Here is a 23,919-nt window from a genome sequence, read left to right on the forward strand (position 1 = left end):
CCCCTGAAAACCAGGGACAACTCAAGAGGTTTGTTTGGTAGGAGGCGCACCGGAAACCAGAACACGGGACCTGAAATAAATAATGTGTAGAAAACACAGTGTTAAATTTGGTGGATTCCAAAAGAATATTCAAGTGTCAGAATATCACAATTACTGAGACTCTTTGACTCTGAGTTATCTCCACATTTATATTTTTAAAATTGTCAGTGTGTGAGATTCATGAATACTGTAGCCTTAATGGAAATGATTGTATAGAGGGAATGAGATTTCCTCCTAGGTTTTATTTACCGACCGTTAAAGCAGAGCACATGATCAGTGGGCGTGGACTATATAAATATTCCCTGCCCCCTCATCTTGAAAACCCCTGTTTTCTGGCAAACACTCTGAATCTGGTCAACATGCTGCTGAAGGGCTGCTGCATCATCTGGACTCTACTGTGGGGCACCGCTGCTGCTGCAGGTTGGTTCCTTTAGAGAAAATAACAATCAAAAATAACCTCAATTGGGAGCAGTTTTACACATCTTCTAATTCCATCGAGAAACCTAAAATGAAAAGCTTAACTTATGATAAAATCTGAACTTTGTGGATGGTTGAAGAAATGTCACAGACTGGCAGGTAATATATTTTTATGTGTATTTTTTTGTGTTTTTAGAAAAATGCAAAGCAGATGTGTCTAATGTTTCTTTAATTGATTGACAGAAAACAACTGTTTTGCTGGTTTAGTTATTTTCATTTAAGGGTTAAGCTTTTTCAATTTTTACTGGTTAAATGATCACTGTTAGCTCATTATTATTTCTTTCAAAAATTGAATACTTTATTATTAATTCTTACATTTCGTGCTATAAACTTATATTCTCACACATGCAAGTATGTAATTGTTCATACATGACACTCCACTTTGTACATTTAAATGATTTTATTGAAAAAAAACCCTCAATCTTTGCAACCCGCCCTTCCAGTGTTTGTGGAGAAGCATGAGGCCAACTTAGTCCTGCAGCGCTGGCGACGAGCAAATAGCTTGTTTGAGGAGGTAAAACAGGGAAATCTGGAGAGGGAATGCATTGAGGAGATCTGCAGCTATGAAGAGGCTCGGGAGGTGTTTGAGGATGAAGATCAGACGGTCAGACACACTGATGTTTAAAAGAAGTAAAACTAGAAGAAGAAATAGAAGTAAAAAGTCCCTGTGGTGGACCTCCTTAGGCTGTCATACTTTTCTTTTCTTTCCGTCTTCTTCTGTTAACTTTCTCCCCAGCTTTTTTCTTTTCCCCCCTTTTCTATCCCCCAGTCCTGTCCCTTGTGGTTGCATTAACCCAAAATAAATTCTAATAAGATATGACTGTCAAGTGGACCATTATCCCATAATGTTAATCAGCATGTCATTTTCTGGCCTTCTGCTAACAGGATACAGGCTAAAATCATTTTGAATTTATAAAACATAAAATTTTAGAAACTAAATTATTCAGCCTTATAATTTTGCCTTAGTTTGAAAACATAAGTGACAACAAAATTCTACAGGTAAACTGACCAAACTGTCAATGATGATTAAAGATGATTATTAAATTAGACCTCTGGCATGTGTTGCATATTAAACAAATCTTTTGCTCCAACTTTATACAACACTCTTTTTCAGAATGGAAATGATCCGCCTGCTGATACTTAGTCAAAATGAGCACAGACGCTACAGAAACCTAAAAAAACTCAAACTGTTGTTTAATACACTACAATGTTTATCACTAATTTACCGATCAAAATAAATAAATAAATAAATATGAAAGTTATTTAATATTTCTTTCTTTAGATGCGGTTTTGGCAGTCATATGATGGTAAGTAACATTTTGATTTTAAATTTGTTTGTGTTACGTACGCACATATGACAGGTGAGACCAAAGTAGAGATGGTTGGCCAAAAATCAAAAACAACATATCAGCACAAACACATCAGATTTCAAGCCAGTGATAGACGACTGATGATTTGGACACATTGGAGTCATTGAGTCGATCGTGAACTCCTTCGAAATCCAAAGTATTCAAGGGTTGAGTGTGAGGCTAGCTGTCTCACAGGGTCATGAAACAGGACAATGATCCCAAGCACATCTCCAAGCCAGTGGACGCAGTGCAGGGAATTTTTCTTTCCACAAAAGTAAATCAAATTTTCTTGCTTTCATTTAATCACTTTGATAAATCTGACATTATCATTATAACTCTTCTGTAAGGTCGTGACCCCTGCCTAATCAACCCATGTCATAATAATGGGACATGCATTAATCTGGGAAATAGCCAAAAATGTCAGTGTCTCGATGGGTTTGAAGGACGATACTGTCAGACAGGTAAGAAATAAGTTGGTTAAAATTAATTTTATATGAAGATTTACAGAAAATTGCTGAATTTAAACCCATATACTTTTATTTCCCTGGTATTTATCCCTAAATAAAAAAACTTTAAAGCTTTAAACAAATGATTTTGATTTTCTCAGTCTTTGAAGATACCCTGAAGTGCCTTTACCTAAACGGGCGCTGTGAGCAGTTCTGTGATGGCTCAGGATCTAGACGTCGATGTTACTGTGCTGATGGATACGTGCTGGGAGACGATGGACGACACTGTGTCCCCAATGGTAGAAATGTTGCAGGACTACCTCCATTAAGAGCTTCAGCTTCATTATTTTTACCCTGATCACGATGTGAAATCCTTTATTGATCAGCCATCAAATCCTTTTATAATAGATACACTTGACTGATATGATCAAAACTATTCGACCCCAAACTTAATGTCTGTCAATTTAATCGTCTCATTTAAAGGTAGTCACATGATGTCTCATTACGGGAATGACTGATTGATTGCTTCTGAATTTCTTGGGGAAGACGTTAAGTTGATTATCAGTTACTTTACATCTCAGAGGATTAAGTAGTTGTGCGGTTGCATTTGTGTTACAGTGGAGTATCCATGTGGTCAGGTGGCTCCACCAGAAATTGGACAAAACCAGACTGCAGTGATTACTCCAAGGATGGTGGGGACTTACCACTGTCCCAAAGGAAACTGTCCTTGGCAGGTAAACACTGCTTTATATGAGTGATCAAACTGATTGTTTCATCATGGGTGTTTTCATTGCACCATTCACTCATGAGCTGCATGAGTTTACTTGATGGAATCAAGCCTACAGAGTCTTGCTAATGACCTACTAATTGTGTTCAGATGTGTTACAGTTGGGACATCGGCCCTCGAGGACTGGAGTTTGACACCCATGTCCTAGAGCAGGGGTAGGCAACTCCAGGCCTCGAGGGCCGATGTCCTGGAGGTTTTAGATGTGTCCATGATCCAACACAGCTGATTTAAAGGGCTAAATGACTCCTCAGCATTTCTTGAAGTTCTCTAGAGGCCTGGTAATGAACTAATCATTTGATTCAGGTGTGTTAACCCAGGGTGAGATCTAAAACCTGCAGGACACCGGCACTCGAGGCCTGGAGTTTGACACCCCTGTCCTAGAGGGATTGTCTTCTACGTAGCAGTAACATTGCCAAAATTTGTCAACAATTCAAACATCTTGTGTTAAAGTGGAAATGTCAACTTGACAGTGGACAGTTTGAACTTTTGATGACTATGTTAATGCATAATTCAAGCTTTATACAACTTAAGTAGGCGACTTAGCTTCAGTGTTGGGTAAGTTACTTTAAATTAGTAACTTAGTTCCATTACTAGTTACTTCTATCAAAAGTAACTCAGTTACTTCAAGTTACTCGTTACTTTCAGAGTAACTAGTTACTAGGGAAAGTAACTTTGGTTTTACTCAGAATTCTCTTGTTAATGTGTTGCTTCCGTAACTGGATACCCAGCCAGACTGCCAGTCTTCTAGCTTGCTTACTTGCCACAAGTGCACTGTGCCACCTACCAATAGAAAGGAAAAAAATAATGTGCACACTTCCATGAGAGAAATCCCACGCCTGGACCGTCGTTGACCGCCGCATGATTCTAGCCTGCTTTTTACATCCAACACAAAAACTGCAGTCGTGGTGCTTTCGATTGTACTCAGAACTCGGAAATTCTGCCTTCTGAATAGGAAGATGTAGGTAACACCAGACTGCAGATGAGCTGCATACAGGGCTGGACTGGGACAAAAAAATCATCCCGGGGAATTTGACTAGAGACCGGCCCACCATTATAGGAAAAATCATAAAGCCTTTGAATGAAAATAAACACTGTTGTGACAATGATGTACACTGTTCTGATGGTATATATGCATCAATCTATCAATCGTTTGTTGTAAGATTCAGATAATTATTTTTTTAAAAGTGAGACATTGTAAATGAGAATAAGAAAGTATTTCTTTGTGCCCCCCTTTCCCCGTTAATGCCCTACATGCCCCCCTGGCAAAATTTTGCTAGACCCGCCCCTGCACAGTTACCAGCTGTCAGCTACGTAGAAAAAGGATCCTGGTGTTATTTGTCTCTCAGAAACAGTTCATAACTTCCCTTCAACTCATTCATGTCACCTAAAAGGTAAACCTGTTTCTCCATCACCTGTTCAGCTCTGATGATTCAGTAAGGACATCTCCTGGTTTCATCTTCATGTTTCCCTCTCACCACATATCCAAACCGACATCATGACTAGCAGCTTTACAGCTGTGGCTCCAGCAAACATCAGCTGATAGTAGAAAGTAATAAATAAATTCTAACAACAGCTGATCAAGCTTAAACATGCTGCTGTTGTTTAGCGCGACATCCGCTGGTTTCCTCTTTCTGGCGCAAAGTGGGCGATAAATAAACAAGAGAGAAAAGCCGATCAGCTGATCATTGATCAGTTTCATGATTGAAGTAGAAACAGGAGAGGGAGGGTGAGAGAATGAGAGAAGAAGAGGCAGCTGTGCAGCGTAAACACAGAGTAACTCCAGCTTTGTGTCTTTTTCATTGTAACTGTTCCTTTTCACCTCAATAAGAAACGCGTAATATTTTCTCTGAATACGAGATGATTCTGTTTTTTACAGGACGGTTGGCAACTCTAATAATTAACTTTATGAACAAAATAAAGTTCAGCATCAGTAACATAGCACCACCCAGCTGTATAGAAACTCCATCATGCTAGCTAGCATGCAGTACGAAAAAGTCCGCATAACGAAAATAAACTCCATCTAAACTTGGTTCATATCTGACCCAGAGAGACTGCAGGTCATAACTTCTTACCTGAAGTTCAGTTCACCTGACACTCTCGGACCGGCGGCTGCTTCGGGTCTCTCCTCTTGCCTCCCTTTTCCTTCATCCACCTGCTGGCTTCCACCACTTGCTAATGTTATTGAATCTGTGGAAGCTCCGCGATAGCCACCACACGAAGTAACGAATAACGAGCCTATTTAAATCCCAGTAACGACTAACGCGTTCCTGGTTTTGGCATAATAACTAGTTACCGTGCTCGTTACCACAATAATAACGTAGTTACTGTAACGCGTTACTTAATAACGCGTTAGTCCCAACACTGCTTATCTTTAAAAACACCCTGTACAGTTTTTGAGAAGAAAATATGTAAATGCTGTAAACATTTCCTCTGTTTATTTCTGCTGTAAACCTGGACAAATTTACATGTTCAGTAGAGACTAACCAAATTTTTGAACCACAGTCAAGTGGGTATGGTAGAAAAGCATAACATAGTTTAAATGATACATTAATGCAATAAATTACAATAATACACAAATGATATATGAAAATAAATATTGTTTTTAGTCTCAGGTTTGATTTTTATCCTGGGAAATAGTTTCTATCTTATAGTTAATGTAACCTTGTTTTTTTATTAGGTTCTGGTTCAGTTAAATGCAAAAGCTCACTGTGGAGGTGTTCTCATCCATCCAAAGTGGGTCATCACTGCTGCACATTGCATCCATGGCCATGACCCCCAAAACCTGACTGTGGTAGCAGGTAAACTCATTTGCATCGCTAACATATCAGACCAGTTTCTAATAAAATGTAAAATTTAAATATCATTAACTTGTTTTAAGTTATCAAATTGGCTTTTAAAGTTATTTGTCACTGCCTTTAATTGCCTGTGACATTATTTCTAAAAGTAAAAATTGATATTGCAATGGCGTTAATGTGCTACTTTGCAAAACATACTTATAAAACTATTTTGCCCCTATTGGGGAAGAAATAGGAAAAACTTGATGCAAAGACTTGCATCAGCTTTAGCTTGCTTCATATAGTGAATCATATAAGGCTTATGTGATGTACTCATGAAAGTGGTCACTTTCTCTTTACTTTCTTATATTGTTTTAGTAAGTATCCAAAACATACAAGTTTCATTATATAATTTTTCAAGGGATCTTATATCTGTTTTCACTCTTGTATGCTTTTCATACAAGTTTCACACAACAGATACAAACTTTGTACGATTTATATATATCTTTTCCATATGGAGTATTTTGATACATTAATTTAACATCTAAATGTTATTCTTTTAAAGTTAGCTTTTACTTTCATTAATTTGTTGAATTGAGATGAAAATATTGGTTACTGTCTTGAAAAATATATTTTTTTAGTTGTTTGTAGTTTTTAGAGTTTTTTATTGTGTACTTTTGTTAATTATTTTAAAAATGATTTGATCTAATAAATCTTGTACGTTAGTTCATAATTTCACTATCAATTATTTTCTAAAGGGGTTTGCACTCATTTATTTTTTACAATGTGTTTCCCATCATTAAGTTTTGTGGAAATTATTTGGTATGGGTTTTTGTAAAGTTGTTTTTTGATCCTTTTTTTCCTAATATTTTTTTAATTATAGGATTTATTTATTTATTTATTTATTGGTTATTTTGTAAAACTTGGCTTTCTCTAACTCTGGTCTGTGTCACCAGGGGAATATAATTTGGATGTGGAAGAAGGCACAGAACAGGAGATACCTGTTTCTTTGGCAATTGCCCATGATAGTTACGTCTCAGCGACAGGTGACAGTGACATTGCCTTGCTGCAGTTGAGCCATGCTGTCAACTTGAGCCAACACATCATCCCTATCTGCCTGCCCACTAAAGATTTTGCAACGCGGGAGCTGTTGCTACAACGTTACCACACTGTGTCTGGCTGGGGCAAGAGGACAACAGGGGGCAATGGTAAGACTCTAGGTGCCCTGGTTTCCCCTGTCCTCCGCATGACGCCAGTCCCCATCCTCCAGAACTCCATGTGCTCCCTGAGAGCCAAGTTCAACCTCACTGAAAACATGCTGTGCGCCGGATATCTGGAAGGACGCCAGGAGAGTTGCCGTGGAGATGATGGCAGCCCACTGGTGTCGCTGTTTGGCTCCACCCACTTTCTGACTGGTGTGGTTGGCTGGGGACGTGGTTGTGGGGCTGGGTATTTTGCGGTGTATACCAACATGGCCAATTTTGTGGAGTGGGTGGAGAAGACCATGAAAAATCCACCATCGTCACCGTCACATTCTCTCATAATGGTGGAACAGAAAAGAAATTAGGAGATTTATTTTTCTTTGTTGTTTATTTCTTTTCTGAAAAATTTGAAACGTTATCACTAAAATGCTTTCATTGATCTTCCTGGTCTTGTCTGGTTTGTTTGGCTGAAATGTTAAAAGTGAAGTATTTCCATATGGTTTTCTTGAAAATGTTAAAAAATGGAGAGAAGCAGAATAAATGTTACTGTCAAAGAACTCTGTGGCTCATCTTTGTGGGTAATATAAACTCTTAACATGCCTTTCTGTTATCATGTGTCCACCTTCTCCAGCTGCATTCCAGATGATCATGGTATTGTGTTTTAAAAGCCCTTTAATCCCAGTAATAACTGAACATTTGTTTTTCTAAGCTGCAGAGTCAATACACGTTAGTTTGGACTGTGGACATCCAATACTCGCCCCACTAAGAGCGCTGAGCTGATTGGCTGCCATTCAACAACCTCCGCACTGAGTCAGAGTTTTAAAAGAAATCTCCTCATTTACTGTACCCCATCTAAAAGTGAGGTGAAACAAATTCTTCAGGCCTGAGTGTGTGAGGAAGCTGCACAAACTTTTACAAAAGTGTAATAAGTGTCTTGTTTTTCATGATTTAATGTCTAAAACTTAATTTCCTTGCATACTGCTGCCAGGTTCTGGATTTATCTGTTGATGGGTTTTCTACTAGGCTCTGACCATAGACACGGTGCCCTCCGAGTTCCTATTAGAGTCCAACCTTGTTTATAAATGTGGTTCACATGTGAGCTAGATATTAAAGATATCCAGAGAAGCCAATAATGCAGCTTTGAGCTCATCCTTTGGAAAATATCTTTAACTTCTCAAACACTCAAAACCAGACTAAGCTACCAACCTTACTTGCTGACAATTGCTTATTAAAGGTTAATCATAGTGAACTGGGCAGATGAGTTATGCAAATACAGACAAGATATTTTGTGCCTTTTATTAAAATTTTGTCTTTCATACTATTCAGTGTTCCCTGTTGACTGCAAGGAATTTAATGATCCAGACTGTTGATGATTACGACAAAATAAACCTGCATTTTTTCTAATGACCAGCAGTAAACAACCCCTCAGGTTCTGACAGTATGGAAGTCTATAAGAACACAAGAACACGAGCCTGCGGATCACTTATCTTCTGAGCTCAGTGTGCACTTTCCTGTTGAGTTTATGGTATTGGTCTCTAGTTTCGTGACTTTCTGAATGAAGGATTTACCAGCATGGCTACCTTGTGGCTGACAACTTGCTTCCCTATGAATCCCCTTATGTTTTATAAATCCTTGGTTAAATCTACAACATAGTTTTACACCTCACGTAGTTGCTTATACTTGCTCTTACCAGAAATGTAACTACACATAGTAGGGGAACAGAGCTCGACAGCTGCAACAGATACTACTTTACTTCCAGAGTATAATGATTAGCATGACAGCTCACAGTTCACCAGCTTCTCTTGTTTTTATCTCTGACAATCTGTTGGTTCTCTTGTCTTCTCTCCTTTCTGTGTTTCATGAAAAGCAGCACGTGCAGCTTGACTGTCTCATTTTGCAATAGATAAACAACCACTTCACCCATTGGGACAGGAGTCCACACAATACTCCAAATTTTTTTTGGCTTACTCCAAAGAAACAGCATTTTGGTGTTGGTGTACAGATGTGGATATAGTCTTAAAGCTGGGTCTTTATGAGACCTCCTGTTGTGTCCTCTATGACGTGCACTGATCCAGTCTTTTATGTTGTCAAAAAAGCTTCAACTTTTTAATACTGGATTTTGGAAGACCTTTGGATGTAGACAGCACCACCCGAGCAGCTGTTCTGATGATGCCATTGCCTTTTTCTGTATTTCATATATCCATGACGGTCAGTACAGCAAGGGTTAAGGTTCAAGTCTAAGGAGCTTGCAAAGAAAAGTGTCTGGACTTTAAGTTGCTTGAAGACATCTCACCTCTCATCCGAGAAGCTTCTTCAGGATGAGAGGTGAAATGTCTTCAAGCAACTTAAAGAAGTCCAGACACTTTTCTTTGCAAGCTCCTTAGACTATGATGACCTGGATGAATGAGAACCTTCACAGACGGTTAAGGTTCAACAGACTAAAACCTTTGACCTGGCCTGATCCTGTTCACAGCAAAGTCTTTTTCAACCATGTTGGTGCTTGACTTGACTGGTACTTTTTTTTTTTTTGCTCAATTTGAGTACTCAAAGCACTTTGTTACTGCTACATTCACACAATTGCTTTTTACTATGCCTAAGGACTGAAATTCATGCATTCACACTCTGATGGATGGGGTCTGATGGATCTGGGGCCAACTGGGGTTAAGTATCTTGCTAAGGATGTGTTGACATACAGTTTGGAGATCAAGCCACAAACCAAAGCACTAAATTATAAAGTACTCACATGTGAAACTTTGGTGCTCCTTATATGTTTATTTATTATAGGCACAGCAACTCCACTTACTACAGACTATGCAGCTGACAATGACTCCTTCCTGCCCATCTATTTGCTTCCAGTAGTTAGCCAATTAGAGGAAAGCGCACATGTAGTGAGGATAATGATAGCTTTGTGTTATCCATTATGTATTATCTAGTCCCATAAAAAAACATACAAAACTGGGCATAAGCATAACAGGAGCTCTTTAAAATCTGATTGGCTGTGTCATGATAAATTTCATGCTGGAAGTCATACTAAACATTCTTTGGCGTGGTTGCCAGAGGGGCAACCTCCATGATTGGAGGATTTTACTTTCAGCAGTGCTATCTGGGACTTGCAGTTCTCCCTTGAAGTTTTGATGACTCAGTTAAAACCCAACTAGCTCAATCAGTCAGTTTAAACACTCCGTCCCCCTCCCTCTCCATAGAGGTCGTTACCCTCTACACCTCCCCTCCTCTCGGCTATCTTATCTCTACATTCAGACTCCATTACTCCACTCAACACAGAGGGTTTTCCAGGCTGATCTCATAAACATCTAGGACCATGTTCTGGTGTATACGTCTGTCCCTGGGACTCCTGTTCTTTCATCTGGCTGCTGCTCATGGTATGTTTATAAAACTGTATGTTTAGCTTTTAACAATGACACATCATAGAAGTGGGGAAGAATATGGTGTTTAAGCTGAGAGAGAAAGAAATACCACTATGTTGAATGCATTGGGTTTTTTAGAGGGGGTGTTGTGGGTGAGGGTGATTGACAGATGGCAGGTGACACGTGACCCCACCCCGTGTGTTTGGTGTGTTGTGTGTGATGTCAGCATGACAGCAGCATGCATGCCACACGGGAAATACTCTACTAAATCATCATAATTTTCTTTATCATTGAAAATGGACTTTTGAACAATAATTGTATAAATAACAATATAAAAACTTCTGATTTATTTGTGAAAATACTAAATAAAGCAAAAACAAAAAAGAAAGGGTAAGAAGATGCCTATACGGAACCTGCACATAGCCACTATGACATCACTTATTGGTTTCTGGACATTTTGCTGCAGCACAAGCATTTTAGCTGTTATGCTAGTTTGTTGTTATGCTAGTATGGTTAATTACCATATTTGTACCATTTTACTGCTTCTTTACACCACATTTAAGATATGTGTTTATCTGGTCTTTAGGGTTTTGAAGACTAGCTGTATATAAAAGATAAATATAGCTTCTATCACATAAATGGATTGAAGTTCACTTTTAAAGTTTTGACTTTTTGGTATTATGGTCTAAGGAGCCTGGAAAGAAAAGTGTCTGGACTTCTTTAAGTTGCTACAAGACGTTTCGCCTCTCATCCTGAAGAAGCTTCTTCAGTTCTAGGGTCAAATGGTGGAGAATCCCAGATTTAAGCCCTTTCGCAGTGTCCCCCAAGAGGGACAATGGACCTCCTAATGATCCTAATCACACGAGCCAAGGTGTGAAAACGGGTGTGGGTCACAATCAGCCAAGATTTCAGGTGAGCTCATTGGGAAACCTGGCCCCACCCTATGATGTGATTTCCTGAGGTCAGATGACCCAGGCTGTGAGTGGGCGTTAAGGCGTCTGGGAAGGGATCTCAAGACTGGATTATAAATGGCAGACAGTTGGTGTCGTAAGCCACCACCTCTGTTCAAAGATGGTCTTTCACAGTGGACATAGATGGCTTTGTTCACTTAGCAGTCCATCTGCATCTAAAAGACAAAGGTCGCTCATTTGAGGATGCCAATGTTCACATTTTGGACAGAGAAGACAGATGGTTTGAAAGATGGGATCTGCTAGGAGCTGCTGCCATTCCCTTTCGAGGCCTTCCCCAAACTACAGCACAATTCACATCCAGGCAGTTCACCTTTATCTACTAAAACGCTGTCAAACCTAAAATGAGGACGTGAGCCCAGCTGGTGAATGTGTGTTTGTCAACAGGAGGTACAAAGCAGTTCCCTGCATAACCATTGCAGCAGTTTAGTCCAAAATGCCTCTTTAAACTCATTCCCGTCGCATGTAGGACTCTGCCAGGCAAACCCTTTGTCAATGATTATATTTGTAGTTTTAATGGAAAGAATTTGTGGGTTTAGTCGGGTGGCGGTAAACTTCCATTTTGTTGGTCTCAGAATCTCATCTCTGCTTTTGCAGCCTATGTTGGCTTCATCAGGTGGTTTTCAGTTGATTGTGAAGCAGCGGGTATGTGTCAGGGCTCTGTGTGCGGGGAGGTGGAGATGTGGATCCAAGTGCAGGACTCTGAGACGGAAATATAACTGAAAACCACAGCTTTATTGCTGGCACCAACAAAACAGAAATCAAACATGAAAACACTAACTGGAACACACAGGCAGGGTCTGAGGGTACAAAACGACACAGAGCATGGGAAAACACAGGGCTTATGTACACAGGGTAGTAATGAGGGAATGGGCAACAGGAGGGAGACACAGCTGGGAGAGATCAGGGCTAACGAGACAGGGGGAAACAAAGCTGCACACACTAACCTAAGACAAAGACTTTCACAATAACACAGGAAACATGAAACACTACTAAAAGACACGGACAGAAAATACATGAAACTGTGGTGGACCACTAGAGGGCTCCACTCACACCCAGTGTATAGGAAGTGTGTTCCTGTGTTTTGTGGCGCGATATGCGCAGTTGATGTTGGAGACAAATAAAGAAGGAGTGAGAACTGAGAGCTCTGTGTCGTTGATGCTTACCTCCACATTGGTGACCCCTGACTCGAGCATGCAACGGGCCGTAGATAACGCAGACTCCGCTATGGATGCATCAGCGGCCGCCGGACCTCCGCCTCCTGTTGCAGCTACGTTCGCTGTGGCGCTGAAACTGCCGGACTTTTGGCTCCATGACCCCCCGTCATGGTTTGTACACGTGGAGGTTCAGTTCGCCCTTCGCGGCATCTCGGCTGACGACACGAAGTATCACCATGTGGTGGCCTCGCTCGACCCGCTGGCCACCCGTTGCGCGATGGCGCTCCTCCGGGACCCACCCGCCCAAGGGAAATACGCCGCCCTCAAAGACCCGCTTCTTCGGCGCTATGCCCTCTCCGACGCCGAACGAGCCGAAAAGCTCCTCAACCTGTCAGGCTTGGGTGGTGTTACCGCGCTCGAGCTCATGGAGAACATGCTATCGTTGCTCGGGCCGGATGACAGTGGTTTCCTCTTCGTGCACCTCTTCCTCCGCCAACTACCGGCCGCCGTGAGAGCTGTCCTCACGAACTCTCCGCTTCTGCCTGCGAAGGATTATCGCTCCCTGGCTGAAGAAGCGGATCGCATTCTCCTGGCTAGCCGCACTTTCGACGTTCACGCCCTGGCTACGGACACGCCAGCGGCACCTTCCACGCCTCCACCTGCCTCCCCCGGAGCATCCGCCCCCTTGCTGACGGCAGGGATTGCTACACGCCGGCACCGCGGAAAGAGCATCTGTTTCTACCATCAGCATTTTGGCGACAGAGCGCGTCGCTGCCTGCCGCCTTGCGCTTTCAGGGCCCAGGGAAATGGACCCGCCAGCGCGCCGTAGCAGCCGCGACCGCTGGCAATACAGAAAGGCTGCTCTTCATAGAGGACTCGCGCTCCGGGAGACGTTTTCTCGTGGACTCCGGCTCCCAGAAGAGCCTCCTTCCCCCTACCGCTGCCGACGGACTAGCAGCGAACTGTGGGCCGCAGCTCATTGCAGCTAATGGCTCTCCCATCAAAACGTTTGGGGAAAGGTTGGTGACTGTTTGTCTTCATGGCCGGGATTTCCAGTGGAACTTTGTTGTTGCCGCTAGCTCTGTACCTATTTGGGGTGCTGATTTCCTGTGTGCTCATGGACTACTTGTCGATGTTGCTAACAGGCGTTTAATCGATGCTCTCTCGTTTTCTTCGCTACCCTGTTTTACTCGGGCCGCTGAGCCCCTGATTCGGGCTAATGTAGTGACCTCCAGGGATGCTTTTCAGCGTTTGCTTTTAGAGTTCCCATCGCTGTCTGTCCCTAATTTCTCTAGCACGGTAACGAAGCATGGGGTTGAGCATTATATTCCCACGGTCGGGCCCCCGGTGTTCGCGCGCGCGCCGCCTCAACCCCGCGAAACTGTCCGTCGCTCGGGAAGAGTTTGCAGCCATGGAGCGCCTTGGCATTGTACAGCGTTCGAACAGTGCATGGGCCTCTCCGCTTCACATGGTGCCCAAATCGGACGGTCGTTGGCGGCCATGTGGAGATTTCCGCCGTTTAAATAATGCCACGGAGAATGACCGTTATCCCATCCCCCACATTCAGGATTTTTTTGCCATTCTCGCCGGAACGTCGATTTTTTATAAAATTGACTTGGTGCGGGGGTATCACCAGGTTCCCGTTCGGCTTGTTCGAGTTTTTGCGCATGCCGTTTGGCCTGAAAGGTGCCGCCCAGACCTTTCAGCGGCTGATGGACTCCGTTTTGCGTGGGCTGCTGTTCGTTTTTGTTTATCTGGACGATATATTGGTGGCCAGCTGCTCAGCGAGCCAGCACGAGTCCCATCTGCGCCAGGTTTTCCAGCGTTTGGCAGCGCACGGCCTGATCATCAACCCTTCCAAGTGCCAGTTTGGGTTGCCTGTTCTGGATTTCCTCGGGCACCGCATTTCCGCTGAAGGTGTGGTTCCGTTGCCCGACAGAGTCCAGGCCGTTTCGGCTTTCCCGCGTCCCACGTCGGTTAAAGCGTTGCAGGAGTTCTTGGGGATGATAAATTTTTACAACCGCTTTCTCCCCAGAGCTGCCCACCTGCTACAGCCACTCTATGCTGCCTTAAAAGGTAAAACAGCCAAAGATCCGGTTGACTGGCTGCCAGAACGCGTCCGTGCGTTTTCCGCAGCCAAGTCTGCGCTGGCTGACGCCGCCCTGCTGGCCCACCCGCTTCCGTCGGCGGAAATCGCGTTGACCACTGACGCCTCTGACGTGGCAGTGGGTGGGGTGTTGGAACAGCGGGTTTCAGGTCTCTGGCAACCGCTTGCCTTTTTCAGTCGTACGCTCCGGGATGCTGAACACAAGTACAGTGTTTTTGACAGGGAGTTGCTGGCCCTGCACCTCGCGACACGACATTTTCGTTTTTTCCTCGAGGGTCGCAACTTTACTGCGTACGTTAACCACAAACCTTTGACGTTTGCGATGTCCAAGGTCTCTGACCCATGAAGCGCACGCCAGCAGCGCCAGTTGGCGGCCATTTCTGAGTTTACCACAGACATTCAGCATGTGGCTGGTAAGTCCAATCACGTCGCTGACTGTCTCTCACACATGTTGGTTTCTCCGGTGTATGTCGGCATCGGTATGTCGGCCGCCCCCGCCCGGTGGTTCCCCTTTCGTGGCGTCGTCGTGGTTTTGACTCGGTGCATGCCCTCTCTCATCCCGGCGTCCGGGCCTCGGTCAAGCTGGTCAGCGCCAGGTTTGTTTGGCCGGGCCTTCGCAAGACGGTGAAAGGATGGGCGGCGGTTTGTGTCCCATGCCAACGCTCAAAAATCCACCGGCACACACAGGCACCCCTCGAACCTTTCCGTGTCCCGGGTAGGCGTTTCGATCACGTTCATGTGGACCTGGTTGGTCCCTTGCCGCAGTTACAGGGTTTCACGCACCTTTTGACTGTGGTGGACCGCACAACCAGGTGGCCGGAGGTGGTACCACTGGCGTCCACGGCAGCGGCGACGGTGGCCAGGGCATTTTTGTCAACGTGGGTTTCACGTTTCGGCCCCCCTGCTGACATTACCTCGGACAGGGGCCCCCAGTTTGTTTCCGAGCTTTGGTCTGCTATGGCTGACAGCCTGGGAGTCAAGGTCCACCGCACCACAGCATACCACCCTCAAGCTAATGGGATGTGCGAACGGTTTCACCGGTCACTTAAGGCCGCGCTCCGTGCTTCCTTAACAAGTGGCGACTGGGTCGACCATCTTCCGTGGGTTTTGCTGGGTTTTGCTGGGATTGCGTTAAAGAAGAACTCGGGGCTTCCCCAGCTGAACTGGTCCTCGGCCAGCCTCTCCGGGTCCCCGGGGAATTCTTACCTGAGAGCCCCCCCCCCCCCATGTTTCGATACCTCTTTGTTGCCTTTTCACCCCCCAAGAGACTCATTTCCTGTTCCTGGTCCTGTGCACCACTGCCTGCCTGACACTTTTGTTCCGAGTTCATTGGACTCTGCTCGTTTCGTTTTCGTCGGGCACGATGCCCATAGGACTCCGCTGCGTCCACCATATGACGGGCCATACAGGGTTCTTAAACCAGGCAACAAACATTTCATTTTGGACTTTGGCGGTCGGCAGGAAGTTGTCTCTGTTGACAGACTTAAGCTTGCACGTTTTGCAAGAGGATCAGGTGGTCCCGGCCCAGGCCCCTCGCCGCGGCCGCCCACCTGCCACCGGGCTGATGGATTCTGTTTTTTTTCCCCAGGAGCGACCCAAAATCAACGGAGTCCGAGTCGTCTGCAGGTTTTTCTGACCGCCAGTGCCAGCCTCGCTCCCGGGCTGGGTTGCCCTCTGTCAGTTCCCCACCCCCCCAGTTCAGCCGTTCCGGCCGTTTGCTTAAGCCCCGGGTCCTGGACTAGTTCTGCTGGGTGTTCGGGGGGGCATGTGTGGTGGACCACTAGAGGGCTCCACTCACACCCAGTGTATAGGAAGTGTGTTCCTGTGTTTTGTGGCGCGATATGCGCAGTTGATGTTGGAGGCGAATAAAGAAGGAGTGAGAACTGAGAGCTCTGTGTCGTTGATGCTTACCTCCACAAAACCACAATTCCTAAAACATGGATAAACAGAAACATGAAACTCTAATAATAAACATCATCACAACAAGAGAATGAGAAAACAATCCAAAACACCAAGATAACTGAAACACAAAGTACCAGAGAAACAAAGAATAATCCATGATGCAAAAGTAAACCAAAACATAATAAACTCAATTGCTGGGTCCAACGGACCCAGAACCGTGACAGTATGAGAATCAGCACTTCCACATCTGAAGCCATAGTCCTCTGCAATGAAAGGTTGGAGTGTCACATGTGAGGGGAGGAGACATTGACCCTGCACCACACTGGTCCATCAGTGAGAGAGAGCAATTTACCAGCAGCCTACTTCCCAACCTCATCTATGGCCACTAGCACTGGGTAATGGCCAACAGATCACAGTTGCAGAAATTAGTTTTCTCCAAAGAGTGGCTGTGCTCAGCCTTAGCCATAGGGTAAGAAATTCAGTCATTTGGCAGGTCTCAAATTACAGATGGTAATCCTCCACATCAGAAGGAGTCAGCTGAGGGTGAGGTGTTCTGGGTGTGTTCTACTGGGAAACAGTACATGAATGCCTATGAATGCCTTTGTGCTCCAGAGTTTCCAGAGTTTCAGCTATTTAGATAAATAGCTATATAGCTTCAGCTATAGATAATCCGTAGAAAATAGACAATGGAAATGGTATAAGAACCATTAAGACACAGCAAGTCATATTATCTGTTAGGTCAGACCTAGTCAGATTAACAGTATTTTGTCTCTATCTGTCATTCTGCAATTCATCCCATGTAAACAATAACGTGGCGCACAGCATGACGTGAAAAAAGGCACATACCTTTGACGTTGCAACGAACTCTGTATTCCAAGGAGTTTTAAAAAAATCTCAGTTTTCGGTGATTTGAAACGCCGTTGACGAAACAACTGCGTTTTCAAAAATACTCGTGCAGCTGCGGTCATAGCGTAAAAGAGAGTAGTTTATTTTATTACTACCTGCAATTTATTGCAGATTACTTGTATTTGCTTAATTGTTTACTAAATGTTTGAGCTGTGAAATAAACCGCAATGGAGCAAAGTATGGGTGTGTGTGTGGTTGGAGGATGTGTTTGTGCATGCTTGTGTGTGCGCGTGCGAGGGGGGGGGCGCGAACATTTTTTTTGTAAAACAAAGGGGGGCCGAACAAAAAGAGGTTGGGAACCACTGTGTTAGGTAATTACATTAAGAATATTCCAGAAGGGGCGGGCTGCCCATAGACATGAATGTGAGTGCGAATGGTTGTCTGTCTCTCTGTGTTTGCCCTGCAACAGACTGTCAGTGTCTTTTTTATGTTAACATGTTAAACTTAAGGAAGTGTGCAGCTGTTATGAAGGGCAAAATTAGCTATAGAAAGGAGTTATTTGTATCAGACTGTAAATATGTTATTTTAACTGTAAAGATGGACATTTTAACATGGGTGTCTATGGGGACTCATTCACTTTAGGAGCCAGCCTCAAGTGGACATTAGAAGAAGTGTTTCTGGCACTTCAAGTGTTGCTTCATGACTTTTTCAAAATGCACTAAAACGAAATCATTAAATTAAATACCGATGTTTAATTTAATGTTTTACATTTTTTTTCTCAGTCTTCTTAGACAGCCAAGTGGCCAATCAAGTGCTGAATCGAAGGATACGAGCTAACAGCATTTTTGAGGAGTGGAAAAAAGGCAACATGGAAAGAGAATGTGTGGAGGAGCGCTGTAGCTGGGAAGAGGCGCGAGAGATATTTGAAGACAAAGAAAAAACTGTATTAACCTTTATTTTAATACATTTAAATTTGCACTCAAACATTACAAAATTTTAGGAAATATTAGAAAAGATTATTGTAAATATTAGGAATCATATGTCTAAATTATGGTATTTTCCATTATTAACTATTATTTAGTGATGGAAAATCTGGCTTTTAGATCTTTTGAGCAATTTAATTTTCTTTTGTGTTTTTTCAGGATGAATTCTGGGCCAAGTATATTGGTAAGTTTTTGTATTAAAATCTTAGAAATGCTGAAACTTTACAAATAATACCCTGAAAGGACATTAGAATATATGTACAATTACCAACTGAAAGAGGACAGCTGCTAAAATGTAACCTTGTACTTTGACCACTACAGTCAAACACTTGCTTCAATCTGCTGTTCATGTCCCACAGATGGAGATGCATGTATATCATCACCCTGTGTTAATGGCGGCCAATGCAAAGATGGAATTGGCAGCTACGCTTGCTACTGCCAAGAAGGGTACAAGGGCTTCAACTGTGAAATTGGTGAAGAACTTCAAATTTCACTTACTGCCTTTCAGAAAAACATATTAACTTATTCTGGTCAATAATACAATCTTGTAGATATACTGTAAGGTTAGTAATGGTTAAGTTTTGGTCAAGTTTTGCTAATGTTTGAAAGCTCCCATCCATTTTCAGTATCTTATCTGAAAAAAACTATTGCCACAAAAAGGGAAAACTGCTCATTTCAGAAGGAGTTTTCTAACCTTTCTGGAGGTTATATTACTTCAGTATAGATAGCAGTGGGGACAAAAACATGGCTGGCTGAGCCTCCTCTCGCTAGTTTTCCTGGGATAGCCTGACCTTTCTTGAGGTAGGATGGTAAACAATAGTAAAAATCTGCAGAAGAAAAGGAACCAAAGACCCTGTTACAACATGAGCTGTTTCATGGACGCAGGGTTCCTGTGGCCACTTTCTGCATTGTCAGCATGTTTTGGGTCATTGTTATTGTGGACCCATCCATAACAACTTTTCTGTGTTCCGGCTGATGAAAGGAGGTGCTGAAAAAGGGAGGAACACCCACTCTGGGTAAGGGATAAGTTACTGCCCTAAGTGGAGGATTTCAAGTATCTTCTTGTTCACAAGTGAGGGGAGTGAGAAACTGACACAGATTTAGGCAGCGTCAACAGTGATGCGGATGCCATACTTTTCTATTTTGGTGAAGATCATAAAAGCCAAACTCTCGATTTCATGGTCATTCTATGTTCCTACCCTTACATAGGATCACAGACTTTGGGTAGATGAACATTCTGTATGAAGGGATAGATATGAATATAACCAGGATACTGGCAGTTTGGCAATTGTTCAGATGTTAAGCATAATCTCAACCATTCCAAATTGTAAACCATGCACATCTGTGACGATGTAAAAGTTTTTTCAGAAACCTACTTTGTTTTTTTAACAGTGGCACCATCTATCTTAACTGTGTCTGTGTCTTTGCAGTTATTCCTCAGCTCTGTGAGGACAAAAATGGTGGTTGTGAACATTTCTGCGATGTGATACAGAGAAGAATTCATTGCTTCTGTGCTGATGGATACTTCCTGGCATCAGATGACAAATCCTGCCACTCCAACGGTGAGAGAGGCTTAAGAATGTGAATAGTCTTTTACTCAGATGGCAGAACAGTAAAAGAGCACCTAGATCACAGATCAGACTTTGGAAACCATAATGTTGAAATCTTCTGGTCCCAAAACTCAACCTCTCATTACCATACAAACTCTTTCAGAAACGTACAAATGTGGTGCCATCAGCAGCAAAGCCGTTCGGACTGTTTTCTGGTATGAGAGGAAAAACATAACAGAGGGGAACATAACTAAGTTTAACAGCACCGGCAACATCAACTTAACAACACAGCCTTATGTCCAGGATGCTGGTCCAATGTCCTCAGTGTCTGAGAACAAAAGCCAAAACGTGGCACATTATCCTAATTTGGAAAAGATGATTCAGTCTGAAATGGCGAAAATGACTCGTATTGTCAACGGGGAGGACTGTCCACCAGGACAATGCCCATGGCAGGTAGAGACTCTTTCACAAAACGTTTTGGGATTATAATTTAAGAACTTACCTGCCAGATACAGTTTCTGTTTCAGTAAAAAGTAACCCTAACCCATACTATCACCTTCAATCGATCACATGATTCCCTCAGGGTAAACATCTAGAAGGCATTATCAATACTCAGCTGACACCTAAGAGTTCATAGCATTAAACTTCATTTTCACATGTCTTAGACCTCTGCACAGGTTTTATATTGTCAATTCAAATGTTTTTTTCATTTTTGGGGGGGTGGGTGGCTGTTTTTGTCCTCATAGGCTCTCCTTGTGAATGAAGATAATATTGGGTTTTGTGGAGGAACAATACTCAATCAATACATCATCCTGACTGCTGCCCACTGCATGAACCAGTCACGTTACTTCAACGTGAGGCTCGGTAGGTTTGATGAACCAATTGTAAACCTGCGTATATAATTCTAGTTCATCACATTAAGGTAATAATGTCTTTATGCCTATTAAGAAGTAATAAATCTAATTTATGATCTTTAACTTAACTTTATGGTCCATATGACATATTTTTCAATTGTATATTTAATATGATAAATTTTATAACAGATTTTAATGTGGGTATTTTTTTCAAAGTATGAGATATGGTACAGATATACCCTTTTGTCAACTTCTGTAAAAAAGAAATAATGATCACTTACAATTTTTTAATATAGAACATTACCAATGCTGAGGTTATTATGTGCATTTTTTTAAGTTGGTAGAAATAGTGCAGTTTAGAACTTTTTGTTGGTTACGCACAGGTTTTAGGCCATGTCCCTTATCGGGACGTGATTAACAGTGTTCTGTTTTCAAAGCGCTTTGTATGCTGTAAAAAAATTTAATTACTATGATTTTTCATTAAAACATCGCTGAACATCTTTGCTTTTTCTCTGCACTCAGGTGAATTTGACAGGTTGGTAAATGAGGGCACTGAAGCTGACCATATTGTGGACACGATCCTCACCCACAGAGGGTACAAGGCAGACACCTACCACAATGACATTGCACTCATCAAATTAACCACACCCATCAAATTCAGCAGGTTCATTGTGCCAGCCTGCATTCCTGAGCAAGAATTTGCTGAAAAGGTGAATTTTTAAAATCATATCATACTATACCATTACATATCACTTTTATTTATACATAACAGGCCTGACCAAAGTGTTGTAACACCAAACATAAAAGAGAGCATAGAGACGTAGACAACAAGGTGGGACAGATGGATGTAGCAGCTGATATAGATAAAATGGGGGTGCAATCATTAAGAGACTTGGATTTGTAAATGAACTGGAAGTCCGTGAACTGAAGGTGAAATTGGACTGACATAATGTTGCTTGCAGCAGATAAAAAGCGAGCTGCAGCATTTTGCATCAGCTGTAGGTGAGCAACGAGTCCTGGGTGATTAAGACAAGGTGTTATAAAAGCAAAGTTACGTTTGGACAAAGGAGGCTTAATTTTTAACCACAGCTAGAACTGGAAAAAACAGGGTTTTACCACTCTGTTCACATGAGAATTGAGCTTTAGAGAATCCATCACACCTAGATTAATAATAGATTTCTCATATGAGGCCAAAGAGGATGCAGATACTGCTGCTGGTGCCACATGAGTTTTATTTTGTTTCTCACTAAAATTCTGAGAATCCCCTGATGTCAATAATGCAAAATGTAATGGAAAATCTAATTTTGAGGTGACGGTGCAATTAGTAAAAGCAAAAAGTTTTATCTTGCTTAATAAACTTTTTCCTATTACTTCAGACGATTGATAAACAACTAGATTTTATACTTGAACAGAGAAGCTTATAAAAAGGTTTGGTTGAGCAAAACATTTGTGTATGCAGCCTTAATCTTTAGTTCATATTTTTTTTAAAAAGAAAGAAAAAAGAAAGAAAGAAACATAAAGAAAAGAAAAAACAACCAAAAAGGAATTTACCAAATTTGTTTGATTATGTGACGTTTATATGACAATCATACATGGATTACCTCTATTGTCAGGTCCTGATGCAGCAGCCGGATGGCATGGTTAGCGGTTTTGGACGTCTCGGCGAGGGTCGGGAGCCATCCAGCATCTTGCAGCGCCTATCTGTACCTTATGTGGACCGTCGAACCTGCATCGAATCCACTCCTTTACGTATCTCGCAGCGTATGTTTTGTGCTGGTTATGACACAATAGCCAAGGATGCCTGCCAAGGTGACAGTGGCGGGCCTCATGTCACACGTTACCGTGACACCTACTTTGTCACTGGCGTCGTGAGCTGGGGTGAAGGCTGTGCACGCAAGGGCAAGTATGGTGTTTACACCCAGGTGTCCAAGTACATTCAATGGATCCGTGATGGTATGAAGACGCTGATCCAAAAAAACAAGATCGGCAGCAGGATGAAGAGGAACCATGCCCAAATAACAAGGCTTTATCTGTAAAACATCTGTCACTGAGCAGAGATCGGCCAGACTTTGCACCACTCATGTAATCACTAATGAACAGTCAGAGAAACCTATTCATCCTAGTGCTGCAAAGAGCTGCAAATCCTACCTGTGACGAACAGAATTAGAGTCAGTAATTATTTGGGGGTTCCTCAGGGTACTACTCTTGGTCCTTTATATTTTTAATTTTATTTTATGTAACATTAATTTTGTATTAATGTTTATTTTTCCAGGGCAATCATCTGACATCATATTTCTGAACAATTCAAGTCCATCATTTCCTCTGGGCTCTGATTTTGGTCTTAATTTCCACTTTAGATGTTTCGTGTTCTGGTTGGTTCACTGATTCTTCTGTAAGTCTTTCTCATGAGATTGTTTCCATCAAAGATGTATACTATCTCAAACAGGATACATCCTCTGAAATTTGATTGAATACATTTTTTTTAGTATAATTACATTTTTTTTAAACAGAATGCATTTCATAATCTCAGCAATTCAATGTTTTGTTCCATGTATGCTTCATGAGTCACTGATAGAAACAAGCTTTTAAACTGAACATGAAGCAAATAAAAGCAAACTATAAGAACATGTTGAAGCCTGATGTCATTTAATGATAAGTATAGCTTGTATTTATAATAGTAATTCAAAAGGTGGAAGAATCTCCAGTGACAGTTTGGAAAAAAGTTGTTTTACAAAATTGTGTTTTTGCTCAAGAAAATGTAAAATTTGTGGCACAATGGTTTTAAAGAACCATCTTATTACTTGATCTGGATAAACTCAATGTTATGTAAAAATGTCAGTGATGAAATCTATCCTTGTTTACCTCAAACAAACAAACATGGAGACCTTCTGCTTGTTTTGCTTGTTTTTAAAGGAAAGGCCAGAGTCCACTTCAAGAACAGAGCGTTTACGGGAAACTGCGTGGTCTTTTAACTCTTTAGAGAATCATGTGAATAAAATGTCAAAAAACAAATAATTTTATAAGGACTGGATGTTTATATGTACACAAAAATGCACACCAGTAAAATAACCTGGGACCAGACTGACATCTTTATTTCAGGCCAGTTATAAATG

At 42.3% G+C, this 23,919-nt stretch overlaps 2 protein-coding genes across 3 annotated transcripts; both read left to right on the forward strand.

Moving 5' to 3' along the window:
- Nucleotides 1-308: 308 nt before the first annotated feature.
- Nucleotides 309-7,631, forward strand: f7i (coagulation factor VIIi). 2 transcript variants are annotated; one of them, XM_086283143.1, is made up of 8 exons: nt 309-459; nt 960-1,120; nt 1,799-1,823; nt 2,213-2,326; nt 2,473-2,610; nt 2,930-3,045; nt 5,776-5,896; nt 6,829-7,631. In XM_086283143.1, the coding sequence occupies exons 1-8, from the start codon at nt 309-311 to the stop codon at nt 7,437-7,439; spliced, it is 1,437 nt and encodes a 478-aa protein (XP_086139269.1). In that variant the 3' UTR covers nt 7,440-7,631. The 2 variants fall into 2 exon arrangements, with proteins under 2 accessions (XP_086139269.1, XP_086139270.1); XM_086283144.1 differs by lacking the exon at nt 309-459 and adding an exon at nt 474-615.
- Nucleotides 7,632-10,296: 2,665 nt separating this feature from the next.
- On the forward strand, nt 10,297-23,433 carry f10 (coagulation factor X). The gene is made up of 9 exons (XM_086282479.1): nt 10,297-10,454; nt 18,202-18,362; nt 18,562-18,586; nt 18,762-18,875; nt 19,833-19,964; nt 20,116-20,405; nt 20,699-20,816; nt 21,329-21,516; nt 22,420-23,433. Exons 1-9 carry the CDS (start codon nt 10,394-10,396, stop codon nt 22,840-22,842), a joined length of 1,512 nt encoding a protein of 503 aa, XP_086138605.1. The 5' UTR covers nt 10,297-10,393; the 3' UTR covers nt 22,843-23,433.
- The last annotated feature ends 486 nt before the right edge of the window (nt 23,434-23,919 follow it).

This window comes from Aulonocara sp. 'chitande type north' Nkhata Bay, linkage group LG23 (genome assembly GCF_057382095.1).
Source record: "Aulonocara sp. 'chitande type north' Nkhata Bay isolate Kocher_YH1m ecotype deep benthic linkage group LG23, A_spYH_male_GT1.1, whole genome shotgun sequence".
Taxonomy (NCBI): domain Eukaryota; kingdom Metazoa; phylum Chordata; class Actinopteri; order Cichliformes; family Cichlidae; genus Aulonocara; species Aulonocara sp. 'chitande type north' Nkhata Bay.

Bases quoted from the DNA above. Each gene is read 5' to 3' on its own strand.
- f7i (XM_086283143.1), top strand. From the start codon at position 309: ATGATCAGTGGGCGTGGACTATATAAATATTCCCTGCCCCCTCATCTT. The intron at 2,327-2,472 runs GTAAGAAATAAG...TGATTTTCTCAG, and splicing joins AGGACGATACTGTCAGACAG to TCTTTGAAGATACCCTGAAG. The intron at 3,046-5,775 runs GTAAACACTGCT...TTTTTTTATTAG, and splicing joins AAGGAAACTGTCCTTGGCAG to GTTCTGGTTCAGTTAAATGC.
- f10 (XM_086282479.1), top strand. From the start codon at position 10,394: ATGTTCTGGTGTATACGTCTGTCCCTGGGACTCCTGTTCTTTCATCTG. The intron at 18,876-19,832 runs GTGAAGAACTTC...GTGTCTTTGCAG, and splicing joins GGGCTTCAACTGTGAAATTG to TTATTCCTCAGCTCTGTGAG. The intron at 20,406-20,698 runs GTAGAGACTCTT...TTGTCCTCATAG, and splicing joins CAGGACAATGCCCATGGCAG to GCTCTCCTTGTGAATGAAGA.